Source organism: Hydractinia symbiolongicarpus, chromosome 5 (assembly GCF_029227915.1).
Source record: "Hydractinia symbiolongicarpus strain clone_291-10 chromosome 5, HSymV2.1, whole genome shotgun sequence".
NCBI classification, from domain to species: Eukaryota; Metazoa; Cnidaria; class Hydrozoa; order Anthoathecata; family Hydractiniidae; genus Hydractinia; species Hydractinia symbiolongicarpus.
The window spans coordinates 2756533-2782308 of NC_079879.1; the positions used below are offsets into that span (position 1 = coordinate 2756533).

The 25776-nt window shown below is 31.0% G+C and overlaps 3 protein-coding genes across 4 annotated transcripts in view; all 3 read left to right on the forward strand.

Moving 5' to 3' along the window:
* Positions 1 to 25776, forward strand: part of LOC130644167 (zinc metalloproteinase-disintegrin-like EoMP06) — a 66477-nt gene that overhangs the window by 37468 nt on the left and 3233 nt on the right. The window contains exons 2-24 of the mRNA XM_057449663.1: positions 17210 to 17309; positions 17605 to 17711; positions 18138 to 18214; positions 18780 to 18846; positions 18984 to 19066; positions 19154 to 19223; positions 19474 to 19540; positions 19635 to 19726; positions 19884 to 19946; positions 20051 to 20119; positions 20199 to 20374; positions 20756 to 20837; positions 21031 to 21109; positions 22082 to 22133; positions 22308 to 22407; positions 22842 to 22913; positions 23203 to 23304; positions 23451 to 23534; positions 24041 to 24091; positions 24157 to 24220; positions 24345 to 24453; positions 24689 to 24823; positions 25692 to 25770. Coding sequence (XP_057305646.1) covers positions 17252 to 17309; positions 17605 to 17711; positions 18138 to 18214; positions 18780 to 18846; positions 18984 to 19066; positions 19154 to 19223; positions 19474 to 19540; positions 19635 to 19726; positions 19884 to 19946; positions 20051 to 20119; positions 20199 to 20374; positions 20756 to 20837; positions 21031 to 21109; positions 22082 to 22133; positions 22308 to 22407; positions 22842 to 22913; positions 23203 to 23304; positions 23451 to 23534; positions 24041 to 24091; positions 24157 to 24220; positions 24345 to 24453; positions 24689 to 24823; positions 25692 to 25770 — 1938 coding nt within the window. The 5' untranslated portion in view covers positions 17210 to 17251. The remainder of the gene's footprint in view (positions 1 to 17209; positions 17310 to 17604; positions 17712 to 18137; positions 18215 to 18779; positions 18847 to 18983; positions 19067 to 19153; positions 19224 to 19473; positions 19541 to 19634; positions 19727 to 19883; positions 19947 to 20050; positions 20120 to 20198; positions 20375 to 20755; positions 20838 to 21030; positions 21110 to 22081; positions 22134 to 22307; positions 22408 to 22841; positions 22914 to 23202; positions 23305 to 23450; positions 23535 to 24040; positions 24092 to 24156; positions 24221 to 24344; positions 24454 to 24688; positions 24824 to 25691; positions 25771 to 25776) is intronic.
* LOC130646343 (disintegrin and metalloproteinase domain-containing protein 23-like) lies at positions 626 to 7664 on the forward strand. Its single transcript, XM_057452511.1, has 15 exons — positions 626 to 633; positions 972 to 1054; positions 1370 to 1397; positions 1542 to 1633; positions 2435 to 2454; positions 2911 to 2987; positions 3430 to 3496; positions 3645 to 3727; positions 3816 to 3885; positions 4134 to 4200; positions 4549 to 4624; positions 5664 to 5726; positions 5833 to 5901; positions 6289 to 6403; positions 7006 to 7664. Exons 1-11 carry the CDS (start codon positions 626 to 628, stop codon positions 4620 to 4622), a joined length of 669 nt encoding a protein of 222 aa, XP_057308494.1. The 3' UTR covers positions 4623 to 4624; positions 5664 to 5726; positions 5833 to 5901; positions 6289 to 6403; positions 7006 to 7664.
* On the forward strand, positions 8137 to 16993 carry LOC130644170 (disintegrin and metalloproteinase domain-containing protein 19-like). Of its 2 annotated transcripts, XM_057449670.1 has the most exons (12): positions 8138 to 8406; positions 10421 to 10492; positions 10819 to 10901; positions 10997 to 11080; positions 11314 to 11364; positions 11466 to 11529; positions 12036 to 12144; positions 13096 to 13230; positions 13830 to 13908; positions 14863 to 14946; positions 15144 to 15261; positions 15670 to 16993. In XM_057449670.1, exons 3-11 carry the CDS (start codon positions 10845 to 10847, stop codon positions 15258 to 15260), a joined length of 780 nt encoding a protein of 259 aa, XP_057305653.1. In that variant the 5' UTR covers positions 8138 to 8406; positions 10421 to 10492; positions 10819 to 10844; the 3' UTR covers position 15261; positions 15670 to 16993. The 2 variants fall into 2 exon arrangements, with proteins under 2 accessions (XP_057305654.1, XP_057305653.1); XM_057449671.1 differs by lacking the exon at positions 15144 to 15261 and having other exon boundaries at positions 8137 to 8406; positions 15294 to 16993.

Sequence of the window (25776 nt, forward strand, 5' to 3'; positions counted from 1 at the left end):
TACTCGTTCACAATTTGTAACAGTTTATGTGTGATAATTTTATGTATCTAGGTTGCATATTATTACCCGTATTCACGTTAAACTTCATTTATGGCAAGAAAAGACAATTTATATATATAGAAGTATAATGCTTCAAATGTTTGAATGTAAAAAATATTACTTGATGTGACTGTTATGAAGATCAGAAGACAAGTTTTGTTTTAAAGATGTTCTTTGTTTCCTGAATCATGGCATCTTTTCGACATTTATGTTTGTGTTTTTGTCATTAATTTTCATAGATTTTTTTGTTTCAGAATTTAAATTACTTCTTTTTGTCTGTGTTTGGGTACTCTTGATTAAAACCACATGTTTGTTTGTTTGTGAGTGTTATGATGGTAAGAAAGTGTTTAAAGAATAATATTATAAAATTCCCTTTACCACTTTTATGTTCAGTTGATTAACATTCAGTTATTGTACCTGAGTGCAAGTTGATTTTTTTCTGTGTTTATGTTTTACATTGTATTAAAGTTTTTTAATAAACAGGGAAACATCAGCTTTTTCACAGAACAGTGTTATCATGAATGTTTTTTGTTTCTTTTTCTTTGTTATTTACGTAATAAATATTTTGTTCACTAAGTTCACACTAATGTCTAGGTTTGCCAGAAAAATTTTTGGTTTTTTGAACGTTTTATATCATGATGTGCATGTATATACACATCAACATTGAGCTAAGCTTATGTTGGATCTAAAATTGTGTGAGGTTGTCAACGGAAACATCTAATGGAATTTCTTGTGATTTTTCTTTTGGTGTTTTTAACTTTTATGTTAAGGGTTAATTCTGAAAATGTGTTAAGGGTATCAGAAGGTCACATCTTCAATATAAATTATCTATTATGCGTCTTTACCTTGGGTATCAATTTTGAATGCTAAAGCATTTTAAGCTTATCACAATTTGTGCGAGAACATTGTTACATTATTTAAATCTCTTTTAGAAAATTATCACTGCTTAAAAATAAGAGTGCAATGATCTATAAAGTTGCATGTGCTTTTATTACTTTGTTACAAGTTGTTTCAGGTATGACTCTCTATTTTGTTGCATGAAAAATTAATCATAGTGACAAAAATTATAGACATTATATACCTTTTACTTTAATTATTGCTTGAGAATAGCAGCCTGTGTAATTCAGCATGTTGACTGTCATCAAATAAATTTTTTATGCAATCTCTGCACTTATTAAAGCTCTGTGACATCTTTGTAAGTCATGTTGACGATGTTTCGCTATTGTAGTTTTGGATTCTAACAAAGAACTGTGGCAAAGTTATTTCTTACGTTAGTTAGTCATGCTTTCACAGAATTTTTAGCAGCGTGATTCGCATGCCTCTTTTTTAGTGGTGTCAATCCATGCCAAATTAACCAGGCATGTTATCTATCATCTTTATTTATTTTGATGTAATGTTGAAAACTTTCTTAAAACTATGAAAAAGTTTTTGGATCTAGTGACTTACTTCTGGGTCTGGATCAGCACTGGCTTTTTAAGATTATAACATAACTATTATGTTAGAGTTAGTTTTGAGCCACAAAGCAGATATTACAACATAACTGTATCTATCAACAAATCTTGGGAATTACATTGTTTTACGCTTGTAAGACACAGTATCTGTTGTTCCTTTTACTAAACTCTATATAATAATACGGAGAGTGTGTCTGTGTGTGTGTGTCTGTAACAGCCAAAGTATAGATATGTTCATTTCCCTTTGATGTTGCCGAATAATGCATGTCTATTATGTTAAACTTTCTGACGTTACGGCGCAACGAAAAATGTCAATATCCTATATTAAATTAATGAAGCCATCACAGTGCACCTAAAACTTTGAGGCCAAATACCTTGGAAACGAGGTGGTGAAGTCAATGATTTTTCACCTCGTGAGTAACTAGGGACCACCTGGGACCAATTTGGGTAAGTTTCCTAAAACTGAGTCCCTGAATCCGTTTCGGAATGGATGAGTTGATGACATCATCAAATAACCTTCAAACCCTAATTTCTCTGCAACCGTTTGTCAAAAGTACATGATCCTATACATTTTCTTGATCAGTGTTTCAAGATCTATAAGATGAAGGCAAAATTTTTTATACTTTATTATTATTTTAGGAACTTTGCTGACATCAGCAAAATTTTTAAATCCTTATATCTCATTATCCATTCATCAAAAGCACGTGATTACATAAATTTTCTTGATCAGCGCTTCAATCTCTACACAATAGAGGCAACGTAAAAACAAGGTTTTTCTCTTTTTTTGCTGATGAGTTGCTGACGTCATGAAATTCATTTTTTTCAATTTTATCCTGCCTCAGTGGATTTTTCCACGGGATTTATCGACTGGTACTATATAATGCCAGTTAGAACTAAAACTTAAAAAAAGAGTCTTGCCTACTTATATTTCTGTTGTATTTTAGCTTTAAGCTATGAAGATAAAGTAAATTTTTATGACATTGTGGAACCAATCCACCTCGGTGCACTGAGTCGAAATAGACGAGACCTTTCAACACGTACTTACAATACATTCAGTGATTAAATTGTAAAAACAACCACATGTAATAATATATAGATTATTTGCATATGTGAATTTAAATTAATGCAGCCTTTATTTTGATAACAAAGAATTTTTGTTAACCTGTCGGCATTTACCCTGGCAATTTCTGAGTGCCGACGTGAAGTACAAAGGCTGTATTGTATTTTATAAGACTGTTTAAAACACATTTTAGTTCTGCTAATTTCCAGGGCTTGATTTATAAACCCTTCGGCATAAATCATTTGAGCAGTTAGTTAGCATACAGTTTGCACTTCGGCAAAAAAAGTGAATGTCAATGGATGCAAGCTATTTTTAGGTGTTTATAAATTACTTGCTGTACAATCTTTACTTTTTTTTCAGAAAAATCACTTAGACTCAACAAAGTTTGAGATCAATGGATCTCGAAAACATTTCACACTTCATTTACACAAAAACAGGTACAGTATCTTATATTTTCCTTTTTGTATGATACTTGTGTGTTTCTTTTGTATTTCTATCCATGTAAAAGAATCGTGGCCTTATGAGGAATTTGTTAGAGAGTTTTTTATTCAGTTCTTGTCATAAATTGTCTGATAATTTAGTTTTGCTGTCTTGTTTTGAAGTGTAAATATCATCAAGGTAATGATGTTGGCTAAAAGTGTACTATTTTTAAGCATACTTTCAAGCAGGGTAGTCTTTCATAAAGCATGTCCACAAAAACTTTGTAATTTAATGGTTTGCGTTTTGACAAAATTAGGAAAACCTTGAATATAACTATAACAAATTTTGTCTTTTTATTGATATTTTAAAACATTAAAGATCAAAATAGAAAGGTACTTAATTTGATAATATAATAAATTTATGTGGTCTTGTGTGATATTTGTACCTTTCCATGTTTAGGTATCTACTTCCATCCGCATTTGTGGTGATAAGCCAACTAGATAATGGTACCGATCATATCGAGAAGGTATAAAAACTGCTTAACATTTGAGTTATTAACCAACAAATGTTCAGATTTAAAAGCTGTATTAAAAGAGGTCAGCATCTCTATTTATGTAAAACACAAACTTGCATATTGCTCTTTCAAAATGTTGTAAAAAATCACGTCTGTTTAGGCCATTGAACAATGTTATTATCATGGTCACCTTGGCAACCCTGAAAGAACAGCAGTAGCAGTGGACACATGCAATGGTTTAAAGTAAGGAAGGTTTTGTAGCAACAAGTAAAAAAAAGCTTTGCATTTCTGATTTTGTGATACAAAATACTTTCTTGTGTCATAATGTTAGGGGAATAATTCAAGATGACAATGGAGAGGAATATTTCATAGAGCCTCATGTCCTTTACAAGACAAGTTCTGTAAGTTAGTGTAAAGCAATTTTTTAAAGTGTCTTTATGTTGATAGGTGGTTAAGTAATGGTTGTATATTATTACTTGCGTAATACTTAAGCTTTTCAGACATCAGTCACTGTTAATATCAAATTTAACAAGCCGTCATGTTAATGATATTTACCACTAATATCGATAAAATTAGTTTCATTTATAGCTTTTCTACTAATGGTTTTACTATGTTTTTTGTTTTTTATTTTTTGTTTGTTTTATTTTAGGAGTATCACAATAAGCATGTGCTGTATAAAACAAAAGATCTAAAGATTAAAAAACAGGGCATGTGTGGTAAGGTAGTATAAACCTAACTAATATATGACATCTACAGTCCTATATAAAAATATAGTCTAGCATTTCAAAGAAGACATAAAAATAAAAATCTTTTATAACATCTTTAAAAATAAATAATCTAAAACCAATTTTTTGTATATGTGTAAAAATCTTTACAATATTTGTGGCTACAATAAGGTTCCACCATGAAATAGTGCAACAAGTAAAACTTGCATTAAATTCCTTAGGAAAATTTTCACAGGTTAAAACATTACAGAAATTACGATGTACAAGCACAATTTTATGATGTACATTTTAGCATCACATCTATTCAATTAATGATTCTTATTACTTAATATTTTTTAGGAAATAACCTTACTGCAGATGCATACTTCAAAGAAATAAACACAAAAAACTACATTCATCTTCCGACCATTTAAGGGTAAATCTTGGCACTAGATGATTTTTTTGTTTTAACCTAACTTTTTTTTTATTTCATATAATTTTTTTATTAGAGATACTATCATTAGGCTCCAGAATGTTTAGTAGGGTTAGATAATAGTATGCCATGATACTTCTTATTTATAATGCACTGTGTCTGTCTGTTTCATTAAGGCCAAGAGGAAGCTGTTATGTCCCTTATGTTAAAGTATAAATTAAGCTTTTTTTTACATTAATACATTTTGTGAGATGTAAGCAAAATGTGAATATTAACAGTATATTAATAGTATTAATAATGTTATTAGTATATTTCCCCTGAAGTTTCAAATGTAATGCCTATTGCAATAATTAGAAACTATAACAGAACAACTTGATAAAAAGTCGAATGTCTTCTCACATTTGGGTACATAGTTCTTTGGCCCTTTTTTAAAATTATCTAATAATAATGTCTGACTGATTCTTCCTTGATAGTCTGTCAAAAATTTAATAGTTTGGTAGTTTCTGCAATATTCCCATTGTGGAACTTATATCAACAAGATGGCCCAAAAAAGGAAAAAATTATCTGTGCTGGTATAAACAAAAGTATCAATTTAGGTTTCGGATGTACCAAATAACCTGCGTTCCTAAGACCTAAATCCGTTTTTAAACACTATGTCAAGTTCTAAGTCTGTGTGTATAAATAAAAAAGAGCATTAAAAAAGAAAAAAATTATCTGTGCTGGCATAAACAAAAGTATCAATTTAGGTTTCGGATGTACCAAATAACCTGCGTTTCTAAGACCTAAATCTATTTTTAAACACTATGGCAAGTTCTAAGTCTGTGTGTATAAATAAAAAAGAGCATTAATATTTGCCTGTTGGCATTATCTTTGAAGTTTGATTATTTTTTACTAATAATGCTTTGAAAAAGATTTAGTTTTGGATTAAATGTGTAGTTTCATAGTCATTTTGGTCACCAGCTTGAGTTAACTTTTCATACTGTCGTTTGGTAATATTTAAAATAATTTGAAGATGCACAATTTTTATTTTATGTTTCTATAGAGGAGAAGAGCTACTGGAGACAAGAAATATATTGAAGTTATAGTTGTTCTTGACAAAAGATCGGTATGATGAACTTTTGCTTCTACATTTCCAGGTCACAAAAAGAAAATTAGATATCTGTGACGCTTTTAAAAGAGAAATGAAATTTTCTATATTGATTTTCTTGTAGTTCGATAAAAGGAAAACAGTTCAAGCTGCGACAGCCAGAGGTGTGGAAGTGATGAATTTTGTTGATTTGGTCAGTATAGTTGACTATTTTTTCTTAACGTATATCTTATAAGAAAGAAGTTTATGGAAATAAAGATTGCGGTATTAACTTTTGAATGGTACCATGAGAATTGTGTTATGCAAAATTAGAAATCGTCAATTGGCACAGTAATATAGAAATTGAGGAATTTAGAAATACGAAATAGTAAACACAAGTAACTATTCTATATTTCTAATATATTAATTAAATTTTATACTGAATTTACAAAAAAATGCTAACAAATATAAAACAAGGTAAAATATGGAATAAAAAATTGCAAATCTCTGTCCTTGCAAACTTGAAATCTTTTTCTTCTGCAATGTCTTCTTCTGACATTATTTTCTCCTTTTGTGTACTTACTTTTGATCTTTTTTGTAGGTAAATTTTGGATTCTCATCATTTCAGGTGATACGTTGAGAGAGTTTCAAAAATATTCTGCTGATGTTATACACGGAAGGTTAAATTTAAGTCCAGATAACATGCAATTATTAAGGTATAATGTTATTATGTCTTTTGTCTTCTTTAGAAATTATTCCTTGGTAATATCAAAAACAAAAGTCAACAACTTCAATTTTTTTTTGATTTGATTTCATACTTTTAGCAGGAAAAAGTAAAAAAAGAACACACCTTCTCTTTGAATTTTTCAGTCAAAATCTTAACCTCTTTGAAAGTAAAAAAGCTGGATCAAGTGCAGTTTATGACGTAATATGTTTAAAAAAATTGTTCCTATGAAAAGAAAACAAGGTTCAGTCTAAATAAATGCAAATTCTTGATTTTTTTTGCGAGTCCTTTTAATAAGTTGAAAAGATATTGAGTGAGTTTGTGTTTTGACATTTTTAGTATAACCAAATCATCTTCCTTTCTTTTGTTTCCTCATGTACACTGTGTCCATAGTATGGAACAGATTGTTTTTAATATTTCTTTGCTCATATGCCAGGTCAATCAAATAGAAATATACAAAGAAGTCTTGTTGTGTAATAACACTATCTTGATTCCAAAAGTTTTAAATATTTAGCAGTAAACAAAATTAGAAGGAAAGTATCACTATTTGTATACATAGGAAAAAACATTTTCATAATGACATCCTTTTTTTAGTTAATTGACTTGGCTTAATTTTTCTTGAATTGTTCCACTGTCATTCAGTTTGGTTGATTCTTGGAGTTTCGTCCAAGGTTACATGGCTTTGTTTATCTGGAGTATGTTTTATAACTTTTAAAACTTAGTATAATACTTTGGAAAAAATAATAAATATGACAGTAGAAGATTATTCCAGTATACCTTTCACTAAAACGGGAGCTTCAAATTTTTATTTTTGAACAATTTCATGTTATTATTGTTGTTCGGTCCCAGCCCATCAGTACAAACCGGTTCCGTAAAAAAACACTCAGGAACTACATATTTCTTCAAGATTTTATGAATTACCTTGATCAAATATTAAAAAAAAACATTTGGGTTACATTCCCCTTTAATAAGTGTATTGATTTTTGATTTTTTAATCAACATGTACATTTTGATAGACCACTAATTCACACAGCTAGTTTCTTGGAAAATTCTGAAAAAAATTTATTCTTCAGTAAATCTTTGTCTATCAGCATTCTTGTTGGGAAGTGTGTTCCCGAAAAGTATCCTGCTAACGTGTTGATTTAATGAAAATTCTTCTGCATGATTTTGCTCTGCTTCCTTTTTAGTAAAGTATTCCGGGTTTTTTTTGCCGCGTAATAATTTTATGGCTTTGTTTTTGATTATGTTTGTTCTTCTAGTGGCATTGATTTTGAAGGATCTTTAGTTGGAATGGCTGGTATAGGTGTGATATGCTCGGAGGGATCTTGTGCTGTCAATCAGGTGATTCGCGAATATTTATCCACTAAAATTTAAAAGAAATTTGCTGGTTTTAAAAGTTATTTCTTGAATCGCCCTCACTTGGCTCGCCCTCCCGAAAAAAATAAGAGACAACTGGTGTTGGGAACCAGATTGGAATAAACTTAAAAATAAACAAAAGTGATGATGTTTCAAATGTATATGTATGGCTTATAACCGAGTTACTGGTGAAATGGTGATGACGACGATGCGTAGGAGCCGGAAGAAGACGAGCCTAGAAATGTGTTTGATCTGTTTTGTGATTTTGACAATAAATTTTGAATACAGTATTTTTGCATTATATTTAGGAGGTGATTGTAAATGTTCAAAGACTCTCTGTGTAATGGGTGCATATGCTCCGTAAGTTTTTTATCTTTGTTGATGAAATGAAATTAGGGTCTTTTTTGCAAACTGTTGAAGATCTATTGATTTTAAATTGTCATAAGACCGCTATAATGTGTTATTTTGCTGTGAAAAGAAAATAACAGAACGCCAATGCTTTTTATATGAAATGCAGTTATATTTTATTTTATTTACAGGTCAACACAAGTAAAAGGCTTTTTATCCTGTGTTCATGACACATACAGAGAAAGATTACAGAAAGGATTGATACCCTGTGTATTTAATTATCCTGACCATGTAAGCTATTTCAATTACATTCCAAAATCAATTTGGTATGACTCCATTTCTGGTAACCCATCATGATAGAATTATTTTGTTTGATCGTATGTTTTTGTTTGTTTTTCGTTCGTTCGTTTGTTCGTTCGTTTGTAGCTGTTGATTTGAATGAAAATAAGATATAATTGTAAGATGGTTTAAAAAAACGTTTTTATATTTTTGAATATTTGATAAATAAGCCTTGTCAAAGTACTTGGTTCTTTAAAATGTTTACAGCTCTTCTAACTAAAAGTGTTAATAAACTAAAACCTGTCATTACCAAATGCCATTTTTTATCGTTTTCGTGATGAACAGCTTTAGTTGGATCTTCAAAGTCTTTTAAATCGATAAAAAAGCTTAGGTTAATAGGCAAATTTACTTTTATGTTTAAAAAATATGTGACTAACTTGTAAGTTAACTTACTCACAATTCGTGTCTGTGTAAACCATTATAAATGAGTTTGGTTGATTTAACACACAAAAAACTATTTTTTTAACACTGGATTACTACCTTTAATAATTTTACATAATTTTTACCCCAACTACGAGAGATTAATATTAATAATTACCACAAATAAAAATAAACAAGATCCGTTAAATTACAGACTCTTTACTTGTGATGTATTTCTGTAATACATCCCAATCCCAATATAAAATTCAAATTAAATATTAACACATTAGTTGGTCATTAACACAACATTTTAATGGTCCGTAGTACTCTTCATGAAATGTGCTAAATCACTTTAGCACATTTTTAAGTGCTGTGCTAAATGTTCCTTGCTTTCATAATGTTCCTGTTAAGTGATGTTTAGTTAATGTCTTCTCTAATTCATTCATTTTTTGATCGATGCTCTGATTAAAAGGAGCAACCCCTCTTCTTCTACTTTTATATTAGGGTTTGTTGTATTTAAACTTGCTTCGATAATTTTTGTAAAAGTTAATTCTAAGATCTTTAAATTTTTGGTAGTTTTATGTCTAGACTTCGGTTGCCCTTTAGATCTGTTACAAGCTAAGTTGATGTTTTTCGCAAAATGAAAAATTAAATAATGGCATTTATTACATTTCACTAAACTTAAAAAAAACAATTGATAAAGTTTCAAATACAACAATTGTAAACAGTAAGTGATGACACCAGCACTGGTTCTAATTCATTACACTCTGTCTGCATAACGCAAATGACACTTATCTAATTTTCCGTCACGAAAATGATGACAAAAGTTTTTCTAAATCTTTTAACATTTTTAAACATAATCTATAGTGCTTTTAAGCGATGATTAATTATTAGTCCGTTGATAAGCAAAGCAAAACATTCTGAGTCATTAAATATCACTTCACTTGGGTTGTCTTACTGTCATGCAAAAAATTCAGCAACTGGTTATCGACTGTATTAACACATGTTTGTTAATGTAACTAATTTTTTGTATGTTCATTGCTTGTGGATGCAAAATTATTAGCTATATACCTGCTGGATCTTTCAGCTTACATTTGGTCAATAATACAAGTTGGTAATACTACAAATTAACAGAATGGAAGGTTTTTAAAATCAAGACCTTCCTCCAATGTTTGTTTACGTATGAAACATTTTACGTAATCACTTTTAAACAACTTGTTAATTGGAGTAAAAGAAATGACGACAAATTGTTGTTAAATATTCTTAATTTAAACTCGTGTAAACCAATTTATCTCCATAATAATATTTAAACAGTCCGTATATATATATTTTTTTTCTAAATTCTTTAACTATGTCCGTGAAAGAATAATGCAAGAAAAAAAGTTACTATTCTCCTTGAATATTTTTACGTGTAAGTCCGCCTTAATGCCATAATAGAAAATCCAAATCCAGACATTTGTGGTAGAAAGAAAACTACAATTAATTTTTCTCTGCATATAAAATTACACTACATGACGAAATAAAAGCAAGGGAGAACAATAAAGGATACTTTTTTCTCAGTTGAAGTTAATTTATTTTTATTTTAAATTTTTAAATTTTTTTTTAGTTACATGGTGGCTCAAAATGTGGAAATGGTTTTATCGAGAGAGGAGAATCATGTGACTGTGGAACACCTGAAGTATGGTTTGCTATAATGAAACTTTCATGGCTTCATTTGAATTGTTTACACATAACTATTTGCATTTATTTATATCTTAAAAAACGGCACATTGAATGAAAACGTTATAAGTTAAAACAAATAGCCAAACTTTCTAGTCATTAGTCTTCATAATAAGGTTCCATTTTGTTTTGAACGTTCAATAATATTTAAGTTAGTTTTATTGTTAATAATTTAAATTGTTGTTTTGCATTGTTGAATTGCAACGAAGCTTGCTTACCTTTATATCTTGTCTTTGTAGTCACTGTACTAATATTTAGACTGATACAATGAATTTTATACCTTAGGAATGTAAGGCGTCTGGAGCAGATGCATGCTGTTCACCAAAACAGCACAATGTGCAACTGGACCCTGTTGTGACAAATGCAAGGTTATTTTTTTTGTTATTGCTCCTGCTGTTGTTGTTATTAATTTTGTCATCGTTGTCAGCTTCTTTATTTTGTGTAAAAATTCAATTTTTTTTAGTTTAAAGCTCAAGGGAAACTTTGTCGGGATAAACTTGACAAAGATTGTGATTTACCAGAATATTGTACTGGCAAATCTAGCGAGGTAAAATATTTGTAAATTTACATTGCTTTGATGAAAAGAGCATTTTCTAATTCCAACAGTTTGGTTTTCTTTGTCTGATGATTCTAATGTTTACGTTTACAAAAGAATCATTATAGCTATTCATTTTTCCGCTCTCATGTAATATATCGCGATTCTTGTTAATAAAATTTTATATTAGACTTTAATAAAAGGATGAAATAAAAACTATATCTGAGTTACAACCCTTTTTGCAGTGTCCAAGAAATTTTTATGTAAAGGATGGTGTTTCTTGTCATGGCAATAAGGTAATGCATTTGTTTATTGAACTCTAGACCAAAACACAAAAGTGTCATATACTGGTGGCATGTAACACTTCGGAAATATATATTGTTTATTGTGTTTGTAGGCATATTGCTTTAGAGGTTCGTGCAAAAGCCATGATACACAATGTCAAATATTATGGGGACCAAGTAAGTATTTCCAATATTTGAGAACTTTTGTGCCATTTTTCTTAATACAAGTTAATCCACAAGGTTCACCATTTGCGAAGTTTTAGATAAAAAACTTCTTTATGTGTCAGAAAAGTAATGTTGCAATTTGATCGGTTATCCCACTGATTTCTCGTAAAAATCCTATTTCTACGCAGAAATGAGTTTTAAATTATACTCTAGGCATGAGCAGATATACTTATAAACTAATTCGCTCTCCAAAACAACAATCTCGTTAACCATTGCTCTGTGAGTGTTTTGTCAAAAAGATTATTCCGTTTTTTTTGTTGTTGCTTTTAATGCCTGTGCAATATACAGACCTTAAGATTAATCTTCACCCCAATCTTATGGATCAACTTTACAACCACTTAACCCAGACTTCATCATAAAAGTTCCATAATCCGCTATTGTAAACTTTCTACCTACCCACTTAATGCTGGTCTAACTCTAAATTTACCAACTGAACTATTTCACGGTTCTATTTTTAGATGCTGTGAAAGCTCACAATGTTTGTTTCACACAGAATGAAAAATCTGCGAATGAGTGGGGAAATTGTGGAAAAAATAACCGTGGTGAATTTATACCATGTGCAAAAGCGTAAGAATTTTAAAATTACAATGGTGGTTATGATAACGCTAACTTTGGTCACAGCATCAAAATGTTTACATTGAAAATTCCCAAAGTTCTGAAGTGTGAAAGTGTCTCAATTTTTAATCTGGCCTGATGCAAATTTGAATAATTTAATATCTTTTGAATTGCTTTCATTACTGTCATGATACTTTTGCGCATTACAATTTTTTGGCTCCCATTTTTTCAAAAATTTTGGCCGTACTTGTTGCAACATCACAACATATTGAGCATTGATTACAAGCACCCTAACTCACAGTTAACTATTCAAAATGGACACTACTACAAATTCTGATCTAATGATCATATAAGCATGAAAATTTCACAAAGTGTTTATGTTTTGATATTGTTATTTTTTATGTTTTCATATACTTGACACTTGTCAAGTATGTTTTTACTGTTATTCAGGATTTTTATTTTTCAGGATTTTATCATTTTTTCGTGCAAAAACTGGAAAATTTGTTATAACCATTTATATTGCTAAAAGAAAATCAAAATAGAACGACAAAATAAGAATAACACACTTTTGATAGCTGTTGGTATTTTTACCGATTTTTATAATGCTAATGACATAACAGAAAAATTGCTGATACTAAGTTAATTCTGTAGTTTCATAATATAAAAAGTGCTAATTTTATGGCACAAGTATATTTCAGAATTTATGCACATCGTTTCTTTTTTCTTTATTCTTTTCACTGATTTCTGATCCTGTGTTCGTAGGAAAAAAAAGTATATCACTATCACTATATCACTATCACTATCACTATCACTATCAAAGTATATCACTCTTTCTTTTCGTTGTCAAGGGAACGTTGAAATGTAACATGACTTTCCAAATAAATTGCCATCTGTTACAATGTTTTAATTTAAACTTATAGATAAGTTATTAGTGTTTTTTCTTTCCACTGTTGTCTATTTTAGAGATATATTATGTGGCGAAATTCAATGTGCTGGAAAGTCAAATGATCGCCCATTACCTACGTTTCCAGTTATCGGAAGTAATCGCAAGCGAAATAAAATTATTTACACCTACCGTCAAAAGATCATTCAATGTGTGTAAGTTTTCTCCATTTACATGTCTATCTACGAACCGTAAATTGAACCAAAAAGAAAGTTTTACTGACAACAAACAGGCACAATAAACAAAGGTGGTATCAAGTCTTTTAAATTTGACCAAATGAAATTGAAATCATTTTTGTGCATTTTTATATGGGCTAGTATATGGACTGGTATAGCTTAATCATGGTGAGGCCAAGATTCTTGTATTAAGTGCTATAATACCACCATCGATGTAAATGTTGAATGTAATTGTCTTTCTAACGATACTAAACTGGAAGAAATTTTAATCGTTGACGAGAGGGAATAAAATGTTGTTAACACATTTTTTTACAAGAAGTAAAGCATAATATATGGGTGGATGTTGCGTTCTAAGAAATTTTAAATGCTGGATACCTACAAAGTTTAACATATTTGAAGCTATGCTATAGTACAAATTTTTTGTTTAATAATGTATACCAATTACCAACGCAATTATAAAGCCAGGATCTGAAAAATTCATTTCAAATTAGAATTAAACATGTTTTCAAATTAGCAAAGGTAATATTTTTCGTACATGTTATGTGTAACTACTAACTTCTGTGCATTTTTTATTTTAGAATGGGCGTGACATCATTAGGAGATGATTTGTTTAATCCAACGTTAACTCCTGATGGCATAAAATGCGGAGACAATGCAGTATGTGTGATTTCATATTATCCTTTGCTTGATGTTCTGTGCTGATTAGCATAACTAAAATTTGACTGTTGATTGCAACAAGCGTACAAGCGTGCAAGGAAGAAAACAAATATGTACAGGTATTTTGGTGGTTGTAAGGGGAATTCAAGGATGGGTCATGCATCAGTGTCTACCACGTATTAAAACTAAATCCAGCTCAGCAAAGACTAAAGACCACTTAAAAATCTGTCAACTAGAACTCTTTACTACACATTGTCAACTAGGGCTTAGCCTAACAAGCTTTAAGACAGATTTTTGAGAATGCCTTTTTTTAAAAAAGAATACCTTCTAGCTAATGACAATCTTTTTTATATATTAAACACTAACTCTTAGGATATATAATTTTCACTTTGCAAGAAAACATGTTGCAACTGTGAAGTTCACACAGGAAACACAGTGGGAGAAAACCATGGAGTCTTAATTAACTTCTGTTAAAACGGTAAAGTGATGGTTGCAAACGTTATGAATTGATAATCTTTTAAGAAGTATATAGCGTCAGCTGCAAGCCATTACTGTTCGTCCATAAATTATGGTCAAAGTTTTTTTTCTAATACATTCCAAATGAAGGATGAAGAATAAAAAAATTAACGAAGTCTGAGATAAGTACGCTAAATTGGTGTCTGTTGTCCAATTATAACCAGTTATCGTAAATGTGGCAGGATATTCGAAACCTTAGGATATCTAAATGAGGGACAAATCAAGGATATGCGGGAGGGAAAAAACACCACCTCCATAAAGTGTAGACAATCAGCAAGATAGATAAGCGATGATAAGTTCAGTTTATAACTAAAAATGTGAGCTTTGAACATTCAAAATGGTGATTGTCGCATAACACAAGCCTATTAGTTTCAATGAAGTTGATTTAAGTAAAGTTAAACTTTTTAAAATAACATAAGTTAAATGTTTTTTTTATAGATTTGCATGGACCAGAAATGTGTAAATATATCGTCTCTCACACATATTAAAAATTGTCGAAAGGATACTTGTCTCAATGGTGGGGTGAGTACTCGGCTATAATTTAAAAAAATCTGAAGCTGTAGACATTAGAGACTCAAAATTTCCTAAAATTATTTTTTTTATAAATAACTTTTTTTCCGGTTCAGATTAAAATCTAAAGTTAAAAGTCATTACATTCTATAAACTGAGTCTTGATTTTGTGTTTCTTTAGCCTCAACTACACATTCCTTTTTGTTCAGGTCTGCAACAATAACGGTCACTGCCATTGTCCTCCTGGATATGCATGTCCTAACTGTCTATTTGTTGGTCCTGGTGGAAGTTTAGACTCCGGTCAGGTTTGCATAGGTGGCTATTAGAGTGAGTAAAAATTGGTTTTTTTATTGTTTCAGATAAAATATGGAAAAATGTGTCACCAGATGGATTTCCACATGCAAAACCACATTTCATGTCCATTGTGCAAACAGTAATAGCAGATAAAACGCTCCATTTCACACATGCTTGGCCATTCAGATTGTCACATGTTTTGTTTTTTGAAACTATATATAATTGTCTAATCCTTAATTGTTATCAACCGTCATTATATGTACTAATTACCCCCAGGTTAAGATTTCTTTGATCAAAATTGCTTTGCTCTTCTATTTAAATACTGATTTCTTAATTTAATACTTTAGATTAAAAACATTTCTTTTCAAATTGTCAAGTATTTGCAGTTGTATCCACATCAAAGAGTAATTGCAATTCCCTTGGTATTTTTTTATTTAATAGGTAAAGAGTCAGCCTCCTCGCGAGAGAGTAGCATTTTAGGAGACATTATAGTAGTAGCTATCGGATGTATCTTAAGTAGACTGCATCATATTATGTCCGATGTACAATATAAAAATTTATATTTGCGATTCTCTTTGTTGATATTCTCAGGATCTGTTTCATGATTTTATATAAGTCTGTTTTTAGTGACGTGTTTTTTATAATTAAGTATTTTTATTTCTTGCTTTTATTTTTTAAGCAGATTTTTTGATTTACTTTTATGTGTGTTTTAATCATTTATGGTTTCGATTAGTTTTTAAATATGTTTTTTTGGTTTACATTGCTTGAACGTGTGAATGATATTTCGTCTGTTACTAGGTGAACATCAAACTTTGTGCTAATTAATGATAATTTTAATGGTATTAAATTATATTTGAAAACTATTTTTAATATTTCTTTGCATTTTTATTTACCACCTAATAGCTGTGCCGGTTACAATGTGTAGTATTTTTATATTCTATCTATGCTTGTTCATCTTTTTACATAACTTTTTGATGCAGTTTATTTTATGTAATATATTTGTTTGTTTTTTAAAAAATGTGATTTCGAAAATTAAAAGAACTTATAAAAAGTATATAAAATTATCAGATAGAAGTATATATCATCAATAATAACTTGTTACTACTTTTGATAATCATATAGCGAATGCTTTTAAAAGTATGTAGCGAAAATACAAATTATCTTTTGAACTCAGGTCCAAAAAGTTAATCTTTGAAATACATCAGCACAAATTGAGGGTTTGTCCCGAATTTCGTTAACTTCAGACATAGTTCTGCACAGAATTTATTTGATAATGTTTTTTGTTTGTTTGCAGAATAAAGACAACTTATAGCTAGAACAGACGAATTATAGAATTAATTTAATTTTTAAGACTGGTGAATAATCCTGAACGTTATATAGATCCTTCATAAAGGTTTTTTGTGCTGAACAGAAGTGAATATCAGACATATAACATTCCTAAATTGTTCATGATGAGTGTTTAATTGCTACTCAAAAAATAATAAATAGGGGAATATAACATTTTCACAGAGTAATGTCATTACGTATAGTTTTTGTTCCTTTATATTTGTTATTTATGCAGTAATGTTTTGTTTACTAAGTTCAAATCAATGTCTGTGTACATGTTTAAAATGTGATTTATTGATAATCGATTGCTGATATATGGATATACATATTTATAAATTTTTAAATGTGATGCTTCAGGATAAAAAATTATTAAGGCACTGAAATGCGTTCAGATAGATTTAAAATTGTAAAAGACTGTGGGAAAAAAGAGTTTGGCTGAGTTGTGTTTATTTTTTTTAATTTTGTATTATAAAAACGAACAAACTTAAAATTTATTAGTAGAAGTTAAAATTTTAAGGGTTTTATTAAAATGATGGTGTCGATGTCTCTGATATTAAGTGGTTTTAACATTTTTCTTTGATTTTTCTCGGTTTTAAATGCTAAAGCATTTTAGAAATATGAGTACATTATACATTTTTAAAATGTCTTTACCATTAGAAAAGTATAAATACATGACTATTAAGATGAGATTGTAAATATGTTGCTGATCTGTAGATGTGTATATGCTTTTCTTATTTCATTACAAATTGTTGCAGGTAAGTCCCTTTGTTTAAATACTAATTGTGTACTTTTAAGAATTTTTTTTCTGACAGTTGCTCTAAAAATTTGGAAAAGATCGACATAACATGATCACTCAACAATTACTTTTTTACTATAAATTATGTTGTTGGTTTTATTTGTTTGTTTTTATTTAAAACATCGTATCTAAGCATTTTCTCTTCATCGTATCTAAGCATTTTCTCTTCACTAACTACCATGCTATACAATATACCATACAAAAGATTACATGCAACACAAAAATGCTAACGATTCCTTATAATACTGCTTTAGCTTTAAGTTATGAAGACGAAGTAACCACGTATGAGATTGTAGAACCAATTCATCTTGGATCACTCAGTAGAAATAGGCGAGACCTTTCGACGCGGACTGGTGAAAAAGTATGTATGTTGAAGCTTTTATTGTAAAAAGTGCAACCCCATCCAAGATGCGTACTAATTTCTACCTTAATGAGATGTTTGATCCGAAGTGCAGCTAAAAATTTGACAATTGTGTTTATATGCATACAAATCTTGTATAAAATAACCTATAGATTGGTAGATTATTATACTAGTCGTTAACCCGTGAAAAACAAACTGAAATTTGTCCGTCGAAGCGTTGTAAAAGTATATTCCCTATTTATCACTTAAGTGTTTCGCGCGTGGGTTAGCTTGGCCTTGTCTTGACCGACAAACAGATGAATTATAACTATTATTGTAGAGATGGGTAGGGTTATGGTTGAGCTAGGGTTAGGGTTAACCACTAGTCGATTTTTTAGGCACGTCTCTAGTTGTTTGCAAATTATGTACACTTTTTTTATTCCTCAGGAAAATCACTTGGACTCGACCAAATTTGAAATCAATGGATTTCACAAACATTTCACGTTACATTTGCACAAAAACAGGTACAGTGTATTGATCTTCCCATGATGTTGCGTCCAATTTATGTTGCTGCGCAGTTATTTTGTCTTAAAGAATTCTGGTTTTATCTTAAAAGTTTTGTTTAAGTGTGGTTAGGAATACTTATTTTTTCTCTCACGAGCAGTTTGATATAAAATGTTGCTTATTTTAATCCTTTAATAACGTCTGAGAATTTTCTGCTGCTGCTGTTTTTGTTGTTTTGATAATGATGTAATATATGGGAAATATATTTTGGCTTCTTAATGAGTACGTTTATATAGCTAGCATGTAAGTGGCGTGTTGGTGTTTAAAAGAAACAGTTCTTTTTTCTTTATGTGGTTACTAACGTTAGTCACTAATGTCAGAGCAGTTATGTATGAATAATGCATTGAAAAAAGATTGCAGTAAATAAATTATAGCATTATTTACATTGTGACTTTGAAATTTTTACTTAAATAGCCAAAAATTTTGTCCTATACAGCAGTGTCTTGTCTATTGAAGTTATTTCCAACCAAAAATTTTGTCTCCTAGTATAAGTGCTTCGTTAAACTGTTTTCTTGCCATGTTCAGGTATCTACTACCATCCTCATTTGTGGTGATTAGTCAATTAGATGATGGTACCGATCATATTGAGAAGGTATAAAAACGTTAGCAAAATTGACCAATGAATGCCAGTGTCTGATTTAAATCTGTGTTAAAGGAGGTCAACATCTTCATTTATGTAAAACGCAAGCTTAGTATATTGTGTGGCCCTGTTTAATTAAATCTGTTTAGGGAATTGAACATTGTTATTATCATGGTCACCTTGGCAACCCTGAAGAAACAGCAGTAGCAGTGGACACATGCAATGGTTTAAAGTACGGTTTTTTTGAAATAACAAGTGATGCGATTTTGCAATTTATACAACATTGAAGCGAAGTAACTTTTCGTGTATCTTATTTTAGGGGAATAATTCAAGATGAAACTGGAGAGGAATATTTCATAGAGCCTCATGTACTTCACAATAAGAATTATGTGAGTTAACGTAAAAACAATATTTTTTGTGTCTTCGAGAGATGTGCACTTTAAAATGTGGTGGTAAATCTTGATTGGTGTGGTGAACAAAAAAGAATGTTTGTATTAAGGCTTTAACATATATGTTATCCATAAGAAAAAACAAGTTGCGGTGTTAACGATACTTACTAATAATAGTTTCAGTTGAAAGTTTAACTGTTATTGCTTTTATCGTATCTTATTTTGTTACTTTTCTCTTGTCTTATATTAGGAGTATCACAATAAACATGTGTTGTATAAAACAAAAGATCTAAAGATTAAAAAACAGGGCATGTGTGGTAAGATTTTTGCACTTCATTATAAAATCTCTACACTTCTTATTTTTGTATGTATCTACTGCGATTATATTTTTTTATTTCTGTGTATTTTTAGGGCATAACCATACTGGTGACGAATACCATAACGAACTAAATTTTTTGTTTAATTCCAAAAAGAAATCGCCCCTGTTTTCCGACCATTTCCGGGTAAATATTTCCCTGCTGGCACATATTATTTGTTATTTGGCGAGCCTGCATTTTGTTAGGCTGCGCCTATATCTTTTTTTTCCTTGGTAAATGAAAAATGTCAACAAAGGATATAAATCTTGAAAAAAAAATTAACGGCAACGAATGTTTTTCATAGAAAAGGAGAGCTACAGAGAACAAAAAATACATTGAAGTTATAGTTGTTCTTGACAAAAGATCGGTAATGTAAATTTTGGTTTGCATTTCCACCATATGATCCTTAATTTGGCATAGTTTGTGTGAGACATTCAAAATAAGATGATTTTTACATATTGATTTTTTTAGTATAACAAACGTGGAACAGTTCAAGCTACGATAACAAGAGGTGTGGAAGTGATGAATTTCGTCGATCTGGTTAGTAGCTGTTTATATTTATTTGTCTTACGTACTTGAATTTTGAGAATAAGAGTTTTTTATATTGTTGTCATTTCAGGTCTATAAGACAATGAATACTCGCATTGCACTTACTGGTGTTATTGTATGGAACGTCGTTGACAAAATTCATGTAACTGAGAAAGCAGGCGATACGTTAGGAGAGTTTCGTAAATATTCTGTTGATGTCATACACGGAAGTTTAAATTTAAATCCGGATAACATTCAATTACTAAGGTATACTGTTAGTCTCTTTTTTACTTGTATTAACCAATGATTTTTAATATAAAAAAAAACGCAAATGCATAATACGTATAGATTAAAAACTGCAATCTGCAAGAATCTTTGAAAATATCATGACAACGCCTATTTTAGGGAATATTTTCAAAGTTGACAAAAGCATTAGTCTGTAGCGGATATTTGCAGATGCATAGATTAAGCATTTTTAAGACACATTCTCCTGGCATATCAAATAAATGGCAAATTGATTGATAAAAATGTTCATGTTCTATTTTCTTTTGTTTTTTAGTCATGCCACGTCATGTCATGACAAGTTATTATGTTTTTTTTGCTCTGATACAACTTGTCTTTTTGTCATAATTATGTTTGTTCTTCTAGTGGCATTGATTTTGAAGGATCTTTAGTTGGATTGGCTGGTATAGGTGTGATATGCTCAGAAGGATCTTGTGCTGTCAATCAGGTGAGATGTTGTTTTCTTTATTGAAAATCTGCTTTTTCAGTGTAAACTTAAGATTTGTGCAACGCCTGAGCACCAAAAATATGTTATCTGCACTGTGTAAGTAACTTTCAATAACTCTTATCTGCAAATTTAAATGCTTTAATGTCTTGATTATAAAAGTTGCATTTATATCTCCATCAACGTGTTTAATTAGGATCACGCAAACTCTGCGGCAGTTTTAGCTAACACGGTCGCTCATGAGATGGGTCATAATTTGGGATTTTACCATAATGGTAAGTGCAGCAAATATTATCTATAAATTATATGATAGAAAGCGCTACGTTAAAATTTATTAAGAGGAAGGCACTACAATGATATACGGGTTTGATTCGAACATTTAAAATTTAATTTGAAGTTTATAAGAGATAAAAAAAAAGTATGTGTATACTTTATTCGGAGAAACTTTCGCGAGAGAAACTTTCGCGAATTTCGCATTTTTGGCCTTCTTCGCGAAACTTTGTCTCGCGAAACTTTCCAAAATGGCCATTCGCGAAAGTTTATTCAGTACAAACTTTCTAAATTGTCGATTCGTGAATATTTATCCACTAAAATTTAAAAGAAATTTGCTGGTTTTAAAAGTTATTTCTTGAATCCCCCTTACTTGGCTCGCCCTCCCGAAAAAAATAAGAGACAACTGGTGTTGGGAACCAGATTGGAATAAACTTAAAAATAAACAAAAGCGATGATGTTTCAAATGTATATGTATGGCTTATAACCGAGTTACTGGTGAAAAGGTGATGACGACGATGCGTGGGAGCCGGAAGAAGACGAGCCTAGAAATGTGTTTGATCTGTTTTGTGATTTTGACAATAAAGCCAGTTAGTAAATAGAAGTTTTTAAATACCATTAGAAAGAAAATTACATACACTTTTCTATCATAAGAAATATAGGCCACTTTTATAAAAACATAAAAAATCACGAATCGCGAAAATTTATCAATTTCAGATTACGCAAAAGTTTATCTTGCGAAAATTTTTAAATTTGTAGATTCGCGAAAATTTATCAAAAAAAAATCGAGAGTTTTTGGACTCGCAAAAGTTTCTCTTGCGAAAGTTTCTCCGAATAAAGTAGTTTGTCTTCTTTTGTTAATGTCAGTGTTTTTCCATTACATTATATCCTCTACAAGTCATTTGTCGAGGATTTGTTGAAATTGGCCTGGACTATTTCCGGCAATTTTGAATACAGTGTTTTTGCATTATATTTAGGAGGTGATTGTAAATGTTCAAAGACTCCCTGTGTAATGGGTGCATATGCTCCGTAAGTTTTTTATCTTTGTTGATGAAATGAAATTAGGGTCTTTTTTACAAACTGTTGAAGATCTATTGATTTTAAATTGTCATAAGACCGCTATAATGTGTTATTTTGCTGTGAAAAGAAAATAACAGAACGCCAATGCTTTTTATATGAAATGCAGTTATATTTTATTTGCAGGTCAACACAAGTAAAAGGCTTTTCATCCTGCGTTCATGAAACGTACGACAAAAAATTGGATAAAGGCAGTATACCATGTGTATTTGATTATCCTGAAAAGGTGAGCTGCATTTCCAAATTGTTTAAATTGTTTTGAGTCAGACAAGGTAAAGATTGGGAATTGGTTTTATGTTGATAATATTCCTGAGTAAATTTAGGTGGAGAAAAGAAGATTTATTTTGTGCGCTCTTGTATCTTATCATATTATTAATTAGTACATAGTGCGTTTTTTATTGTCTCTTGGACTAAAAACTTCGTTTCAGGAAAATAAATACATAAAATGAAAAGTACAAAAGTTAAGCAGGCAGCTCAACATTTGTATTTAACTTAACATTTGACGGACAGACAGCTTGTCTGTTGGTCAAATGGATCCTTTCTGTATCAAAAAGGCAAAATGAACCTTTTTTAAAACCAAAATCGTGCACTCGTTTTCTTTTTCTTTTTTTTTTCACTCTTACCAGACTTTCTTTTATGTTTATATTATAATTTACTTAGTTGTATGGTGACCCAAAATGTGGAAATGGTTTTCTCGAGGAAGGGGAAGCATGTGATTGTGGAACACCTGAGGTATGCTTTTTCTTAAACAAGATTTTTTATGAAATTCGAAATCAGGCTAGGATATGCCTATGCAAAAACACAATTATGCTTAGAGTTTGCTTACTTTATATGAGTTATGTGGATATGACTGAAAAACTAAAGGTATAATTACACTCAGCCAGTTTACTGATCTTAATTAAGATTTATCTGTGCCTGATTAAAAAACCCATAATGTGAACAACACATTGAGGAATTCATCAAGCCTGGACACTGTGCTTAGTAACGGCATTAAGATGATACAATGAATTTTATTTGACAGGAATGTAAGGCATCTGGAGCAGATGCATGCTGTTTACCAAAAACTTGTAAATTACAAAGTACAGCACAATGTGCAACTGGACCCTGTTGTGAAAAATGCAAGGTAATTGTTTTTGTTGTTTCGTTGTTAATGTCACCAATTAAAGGCAAAGTACATATGTATTTTTCTGTGTGTGTTTTTTTGTTTGTTATAATGAGCTTCCTTCCTTCTGAAATTCTTTCGTCATTGTATATGTATTCTTTCTCTAGTTTAAAAGTAAAGGAACACTTTGTCGGGATAAATTTAACAAAGAATGCGATTTACAAGAATATTGCACAGGGAAATCTAATGAGGTAATGTCGTGTACAAGGCCTGTTGTGTTTTATAAGAGACATCTAGTGAGAATAGCATATTGGTGATAATAATTTCGTTCTTAATGCTTTTCAGACTCATATTGCTTGCTTAGCCCCCGTGAGAGTATTTTAAAGCGGTTACATTTTGTGGAGAATCACTGGCTATTATACAAAAAGGATTTTGAAAGAGTTTTTTTAATTTCAAAAAAACTTTTTGTTTGCTCCTGTTCTGCAACTGAAAGACTAACACATTATTTTGGTATAAGTGAAGAAAATATCGCAGCAATTTAAAAGTTCCCAAGAATGCTTTTATTCCTTAGAGTTTAAATTTAATTATTTGAACATTAGCTTGTAGAGTGTTTACTTTTGATAAAGACTGGTACAGTGATTCACCTCAAGAGCATGTGTACACGATTTTGCTACTTTACCTTTATTCATGCTTCAATCTGTATTTGTTTCATGTTTTGGTATTGTCACTTTAATACAAATCTTGCAATTATTTTTAGTGTCCAAAAAATTTTTATGTAAAAGATGGTGTTTCTTGCAGCGGCAATACGGTGAGTACGCGAAGTTAAATTTCCTTTGCTCGTACGATTGTCTATGTATCATTATTTTTTGTTAGGCGTATTGCTTCAAAGGTACATGTGAAAGTCTTGATACACAGTGTCAAACGTTGTGGGGACCAAGTAAGTTTTGTTAATAGTGAACCATTCCTGGTTGTCGTTTGTTTTTTGTTTTCATACTCTCTACACACCACACTGTTTTAACTCTGAAGCAACCCACCATTTCATTGCAAGTTTGTATTTTCAGATGCTGTGAAAGCTCACGATGTTTGTTTCAAACAAAATGCTAAATCTGCGAATGAGTGGGGAAATTGTGGAAAAAATAACCGTGGTGAATTTATACCATGTGCAGAAGCGTAAGAATTTTCCTTATTAGGCTTTTTATTTTATGAGATGGGTAAAAAAAAAACTGGTGCAGAAGTGGTGCGTATTAACTTCCCATGGTAAGACTCAATACACTACGAAAAGATATCTAAATATTTAGCAGCATGTCTTTAAATATAAGAGGTGGGTATATCAGGGTTCGAAGAGGAAGATTTCTCGTCACAAAAACAATTGCTCTTTAGCTCTTTCTGCTGTTTTTCGTTGTAGGGATATATTATGTGGTAAAATGCAATGTGCTGGAAAGTCGAAGGATCACCCATTACCTACGTTCCCAATTATCGGAAGTAGTCGCAAGCGAAATAAAATTGTTTTCACCTACGGTGGAGGGTCCATTGTGTGCATGTAAGTATTTTCAACTTGTGTACCTTGTCTGACTTCCTGTCTGCAACCACCTTTTGCACTATATCTATTTGTATTCACAGACAGTTCAGGTTTTGTTTGTCAACTATTAATACTCGTATTCTGTCTCTACGCAATTTGTTAATCTGTGCTAACAAGCAAGATAAGATAAATAAGGATGGTTGTACCCGTGGATTTATCCACATGCTACCGACTAGTCTATATAATGATAGCTATATTTTGTCCCTTTCTATCCCTTGTATCTTTTTACGATTCTTTAAAAGGTGGAGATAATCAAATGGAAAACTGTACCATATTCATACGACATATTAAATAGTAACCCCGTAATATTAACTACCGATTCTGTTTATGAAAACAACGTTCCGGCTGATTGAGAGATGTTTGACAGACGATAAGAAAGATAGTAAGAGAGCGCAATGATATAAGCATGTGCGTCGTAGTTTACCTGTAATCCATGCTCAATTTGATGTCACACACAAAATTCTGCTGGAGCTTTTTTTCGCAAAAGAACCATGTGCAACCCCGCGCTAGGACTGGGTAACATAGGTTGAAACCTTTGTTTTCATTTCAGCTGAAGTTGTAGCAAAGTTATTTCTTTAAAAAAACATTACACCCTAAACGCTATGTACCCGTACTACAAGGTGCCACCTGGTTACGTTGCACGGTTTACCTGGACTTAAGCATTCAACTACGATTGTAACACACTGTTTAATTCGTCTCAGTGAGCGCGCTACTTCTGACACACATCACCAGCTAGTCCAAATTATTAATAAAGACTAGTTTTTACAAGCTTTGTTTTCGTTAAGTGTTTGCATGCATGTGTAACTACTAACTGCAATTTCTTTTTTAGAATGGGCGTGACATCATTAGGAGATGATTTGGATGATCCAACTATCACACCTGATGGAACAAAATGTGCAGACAATGCTGTACGT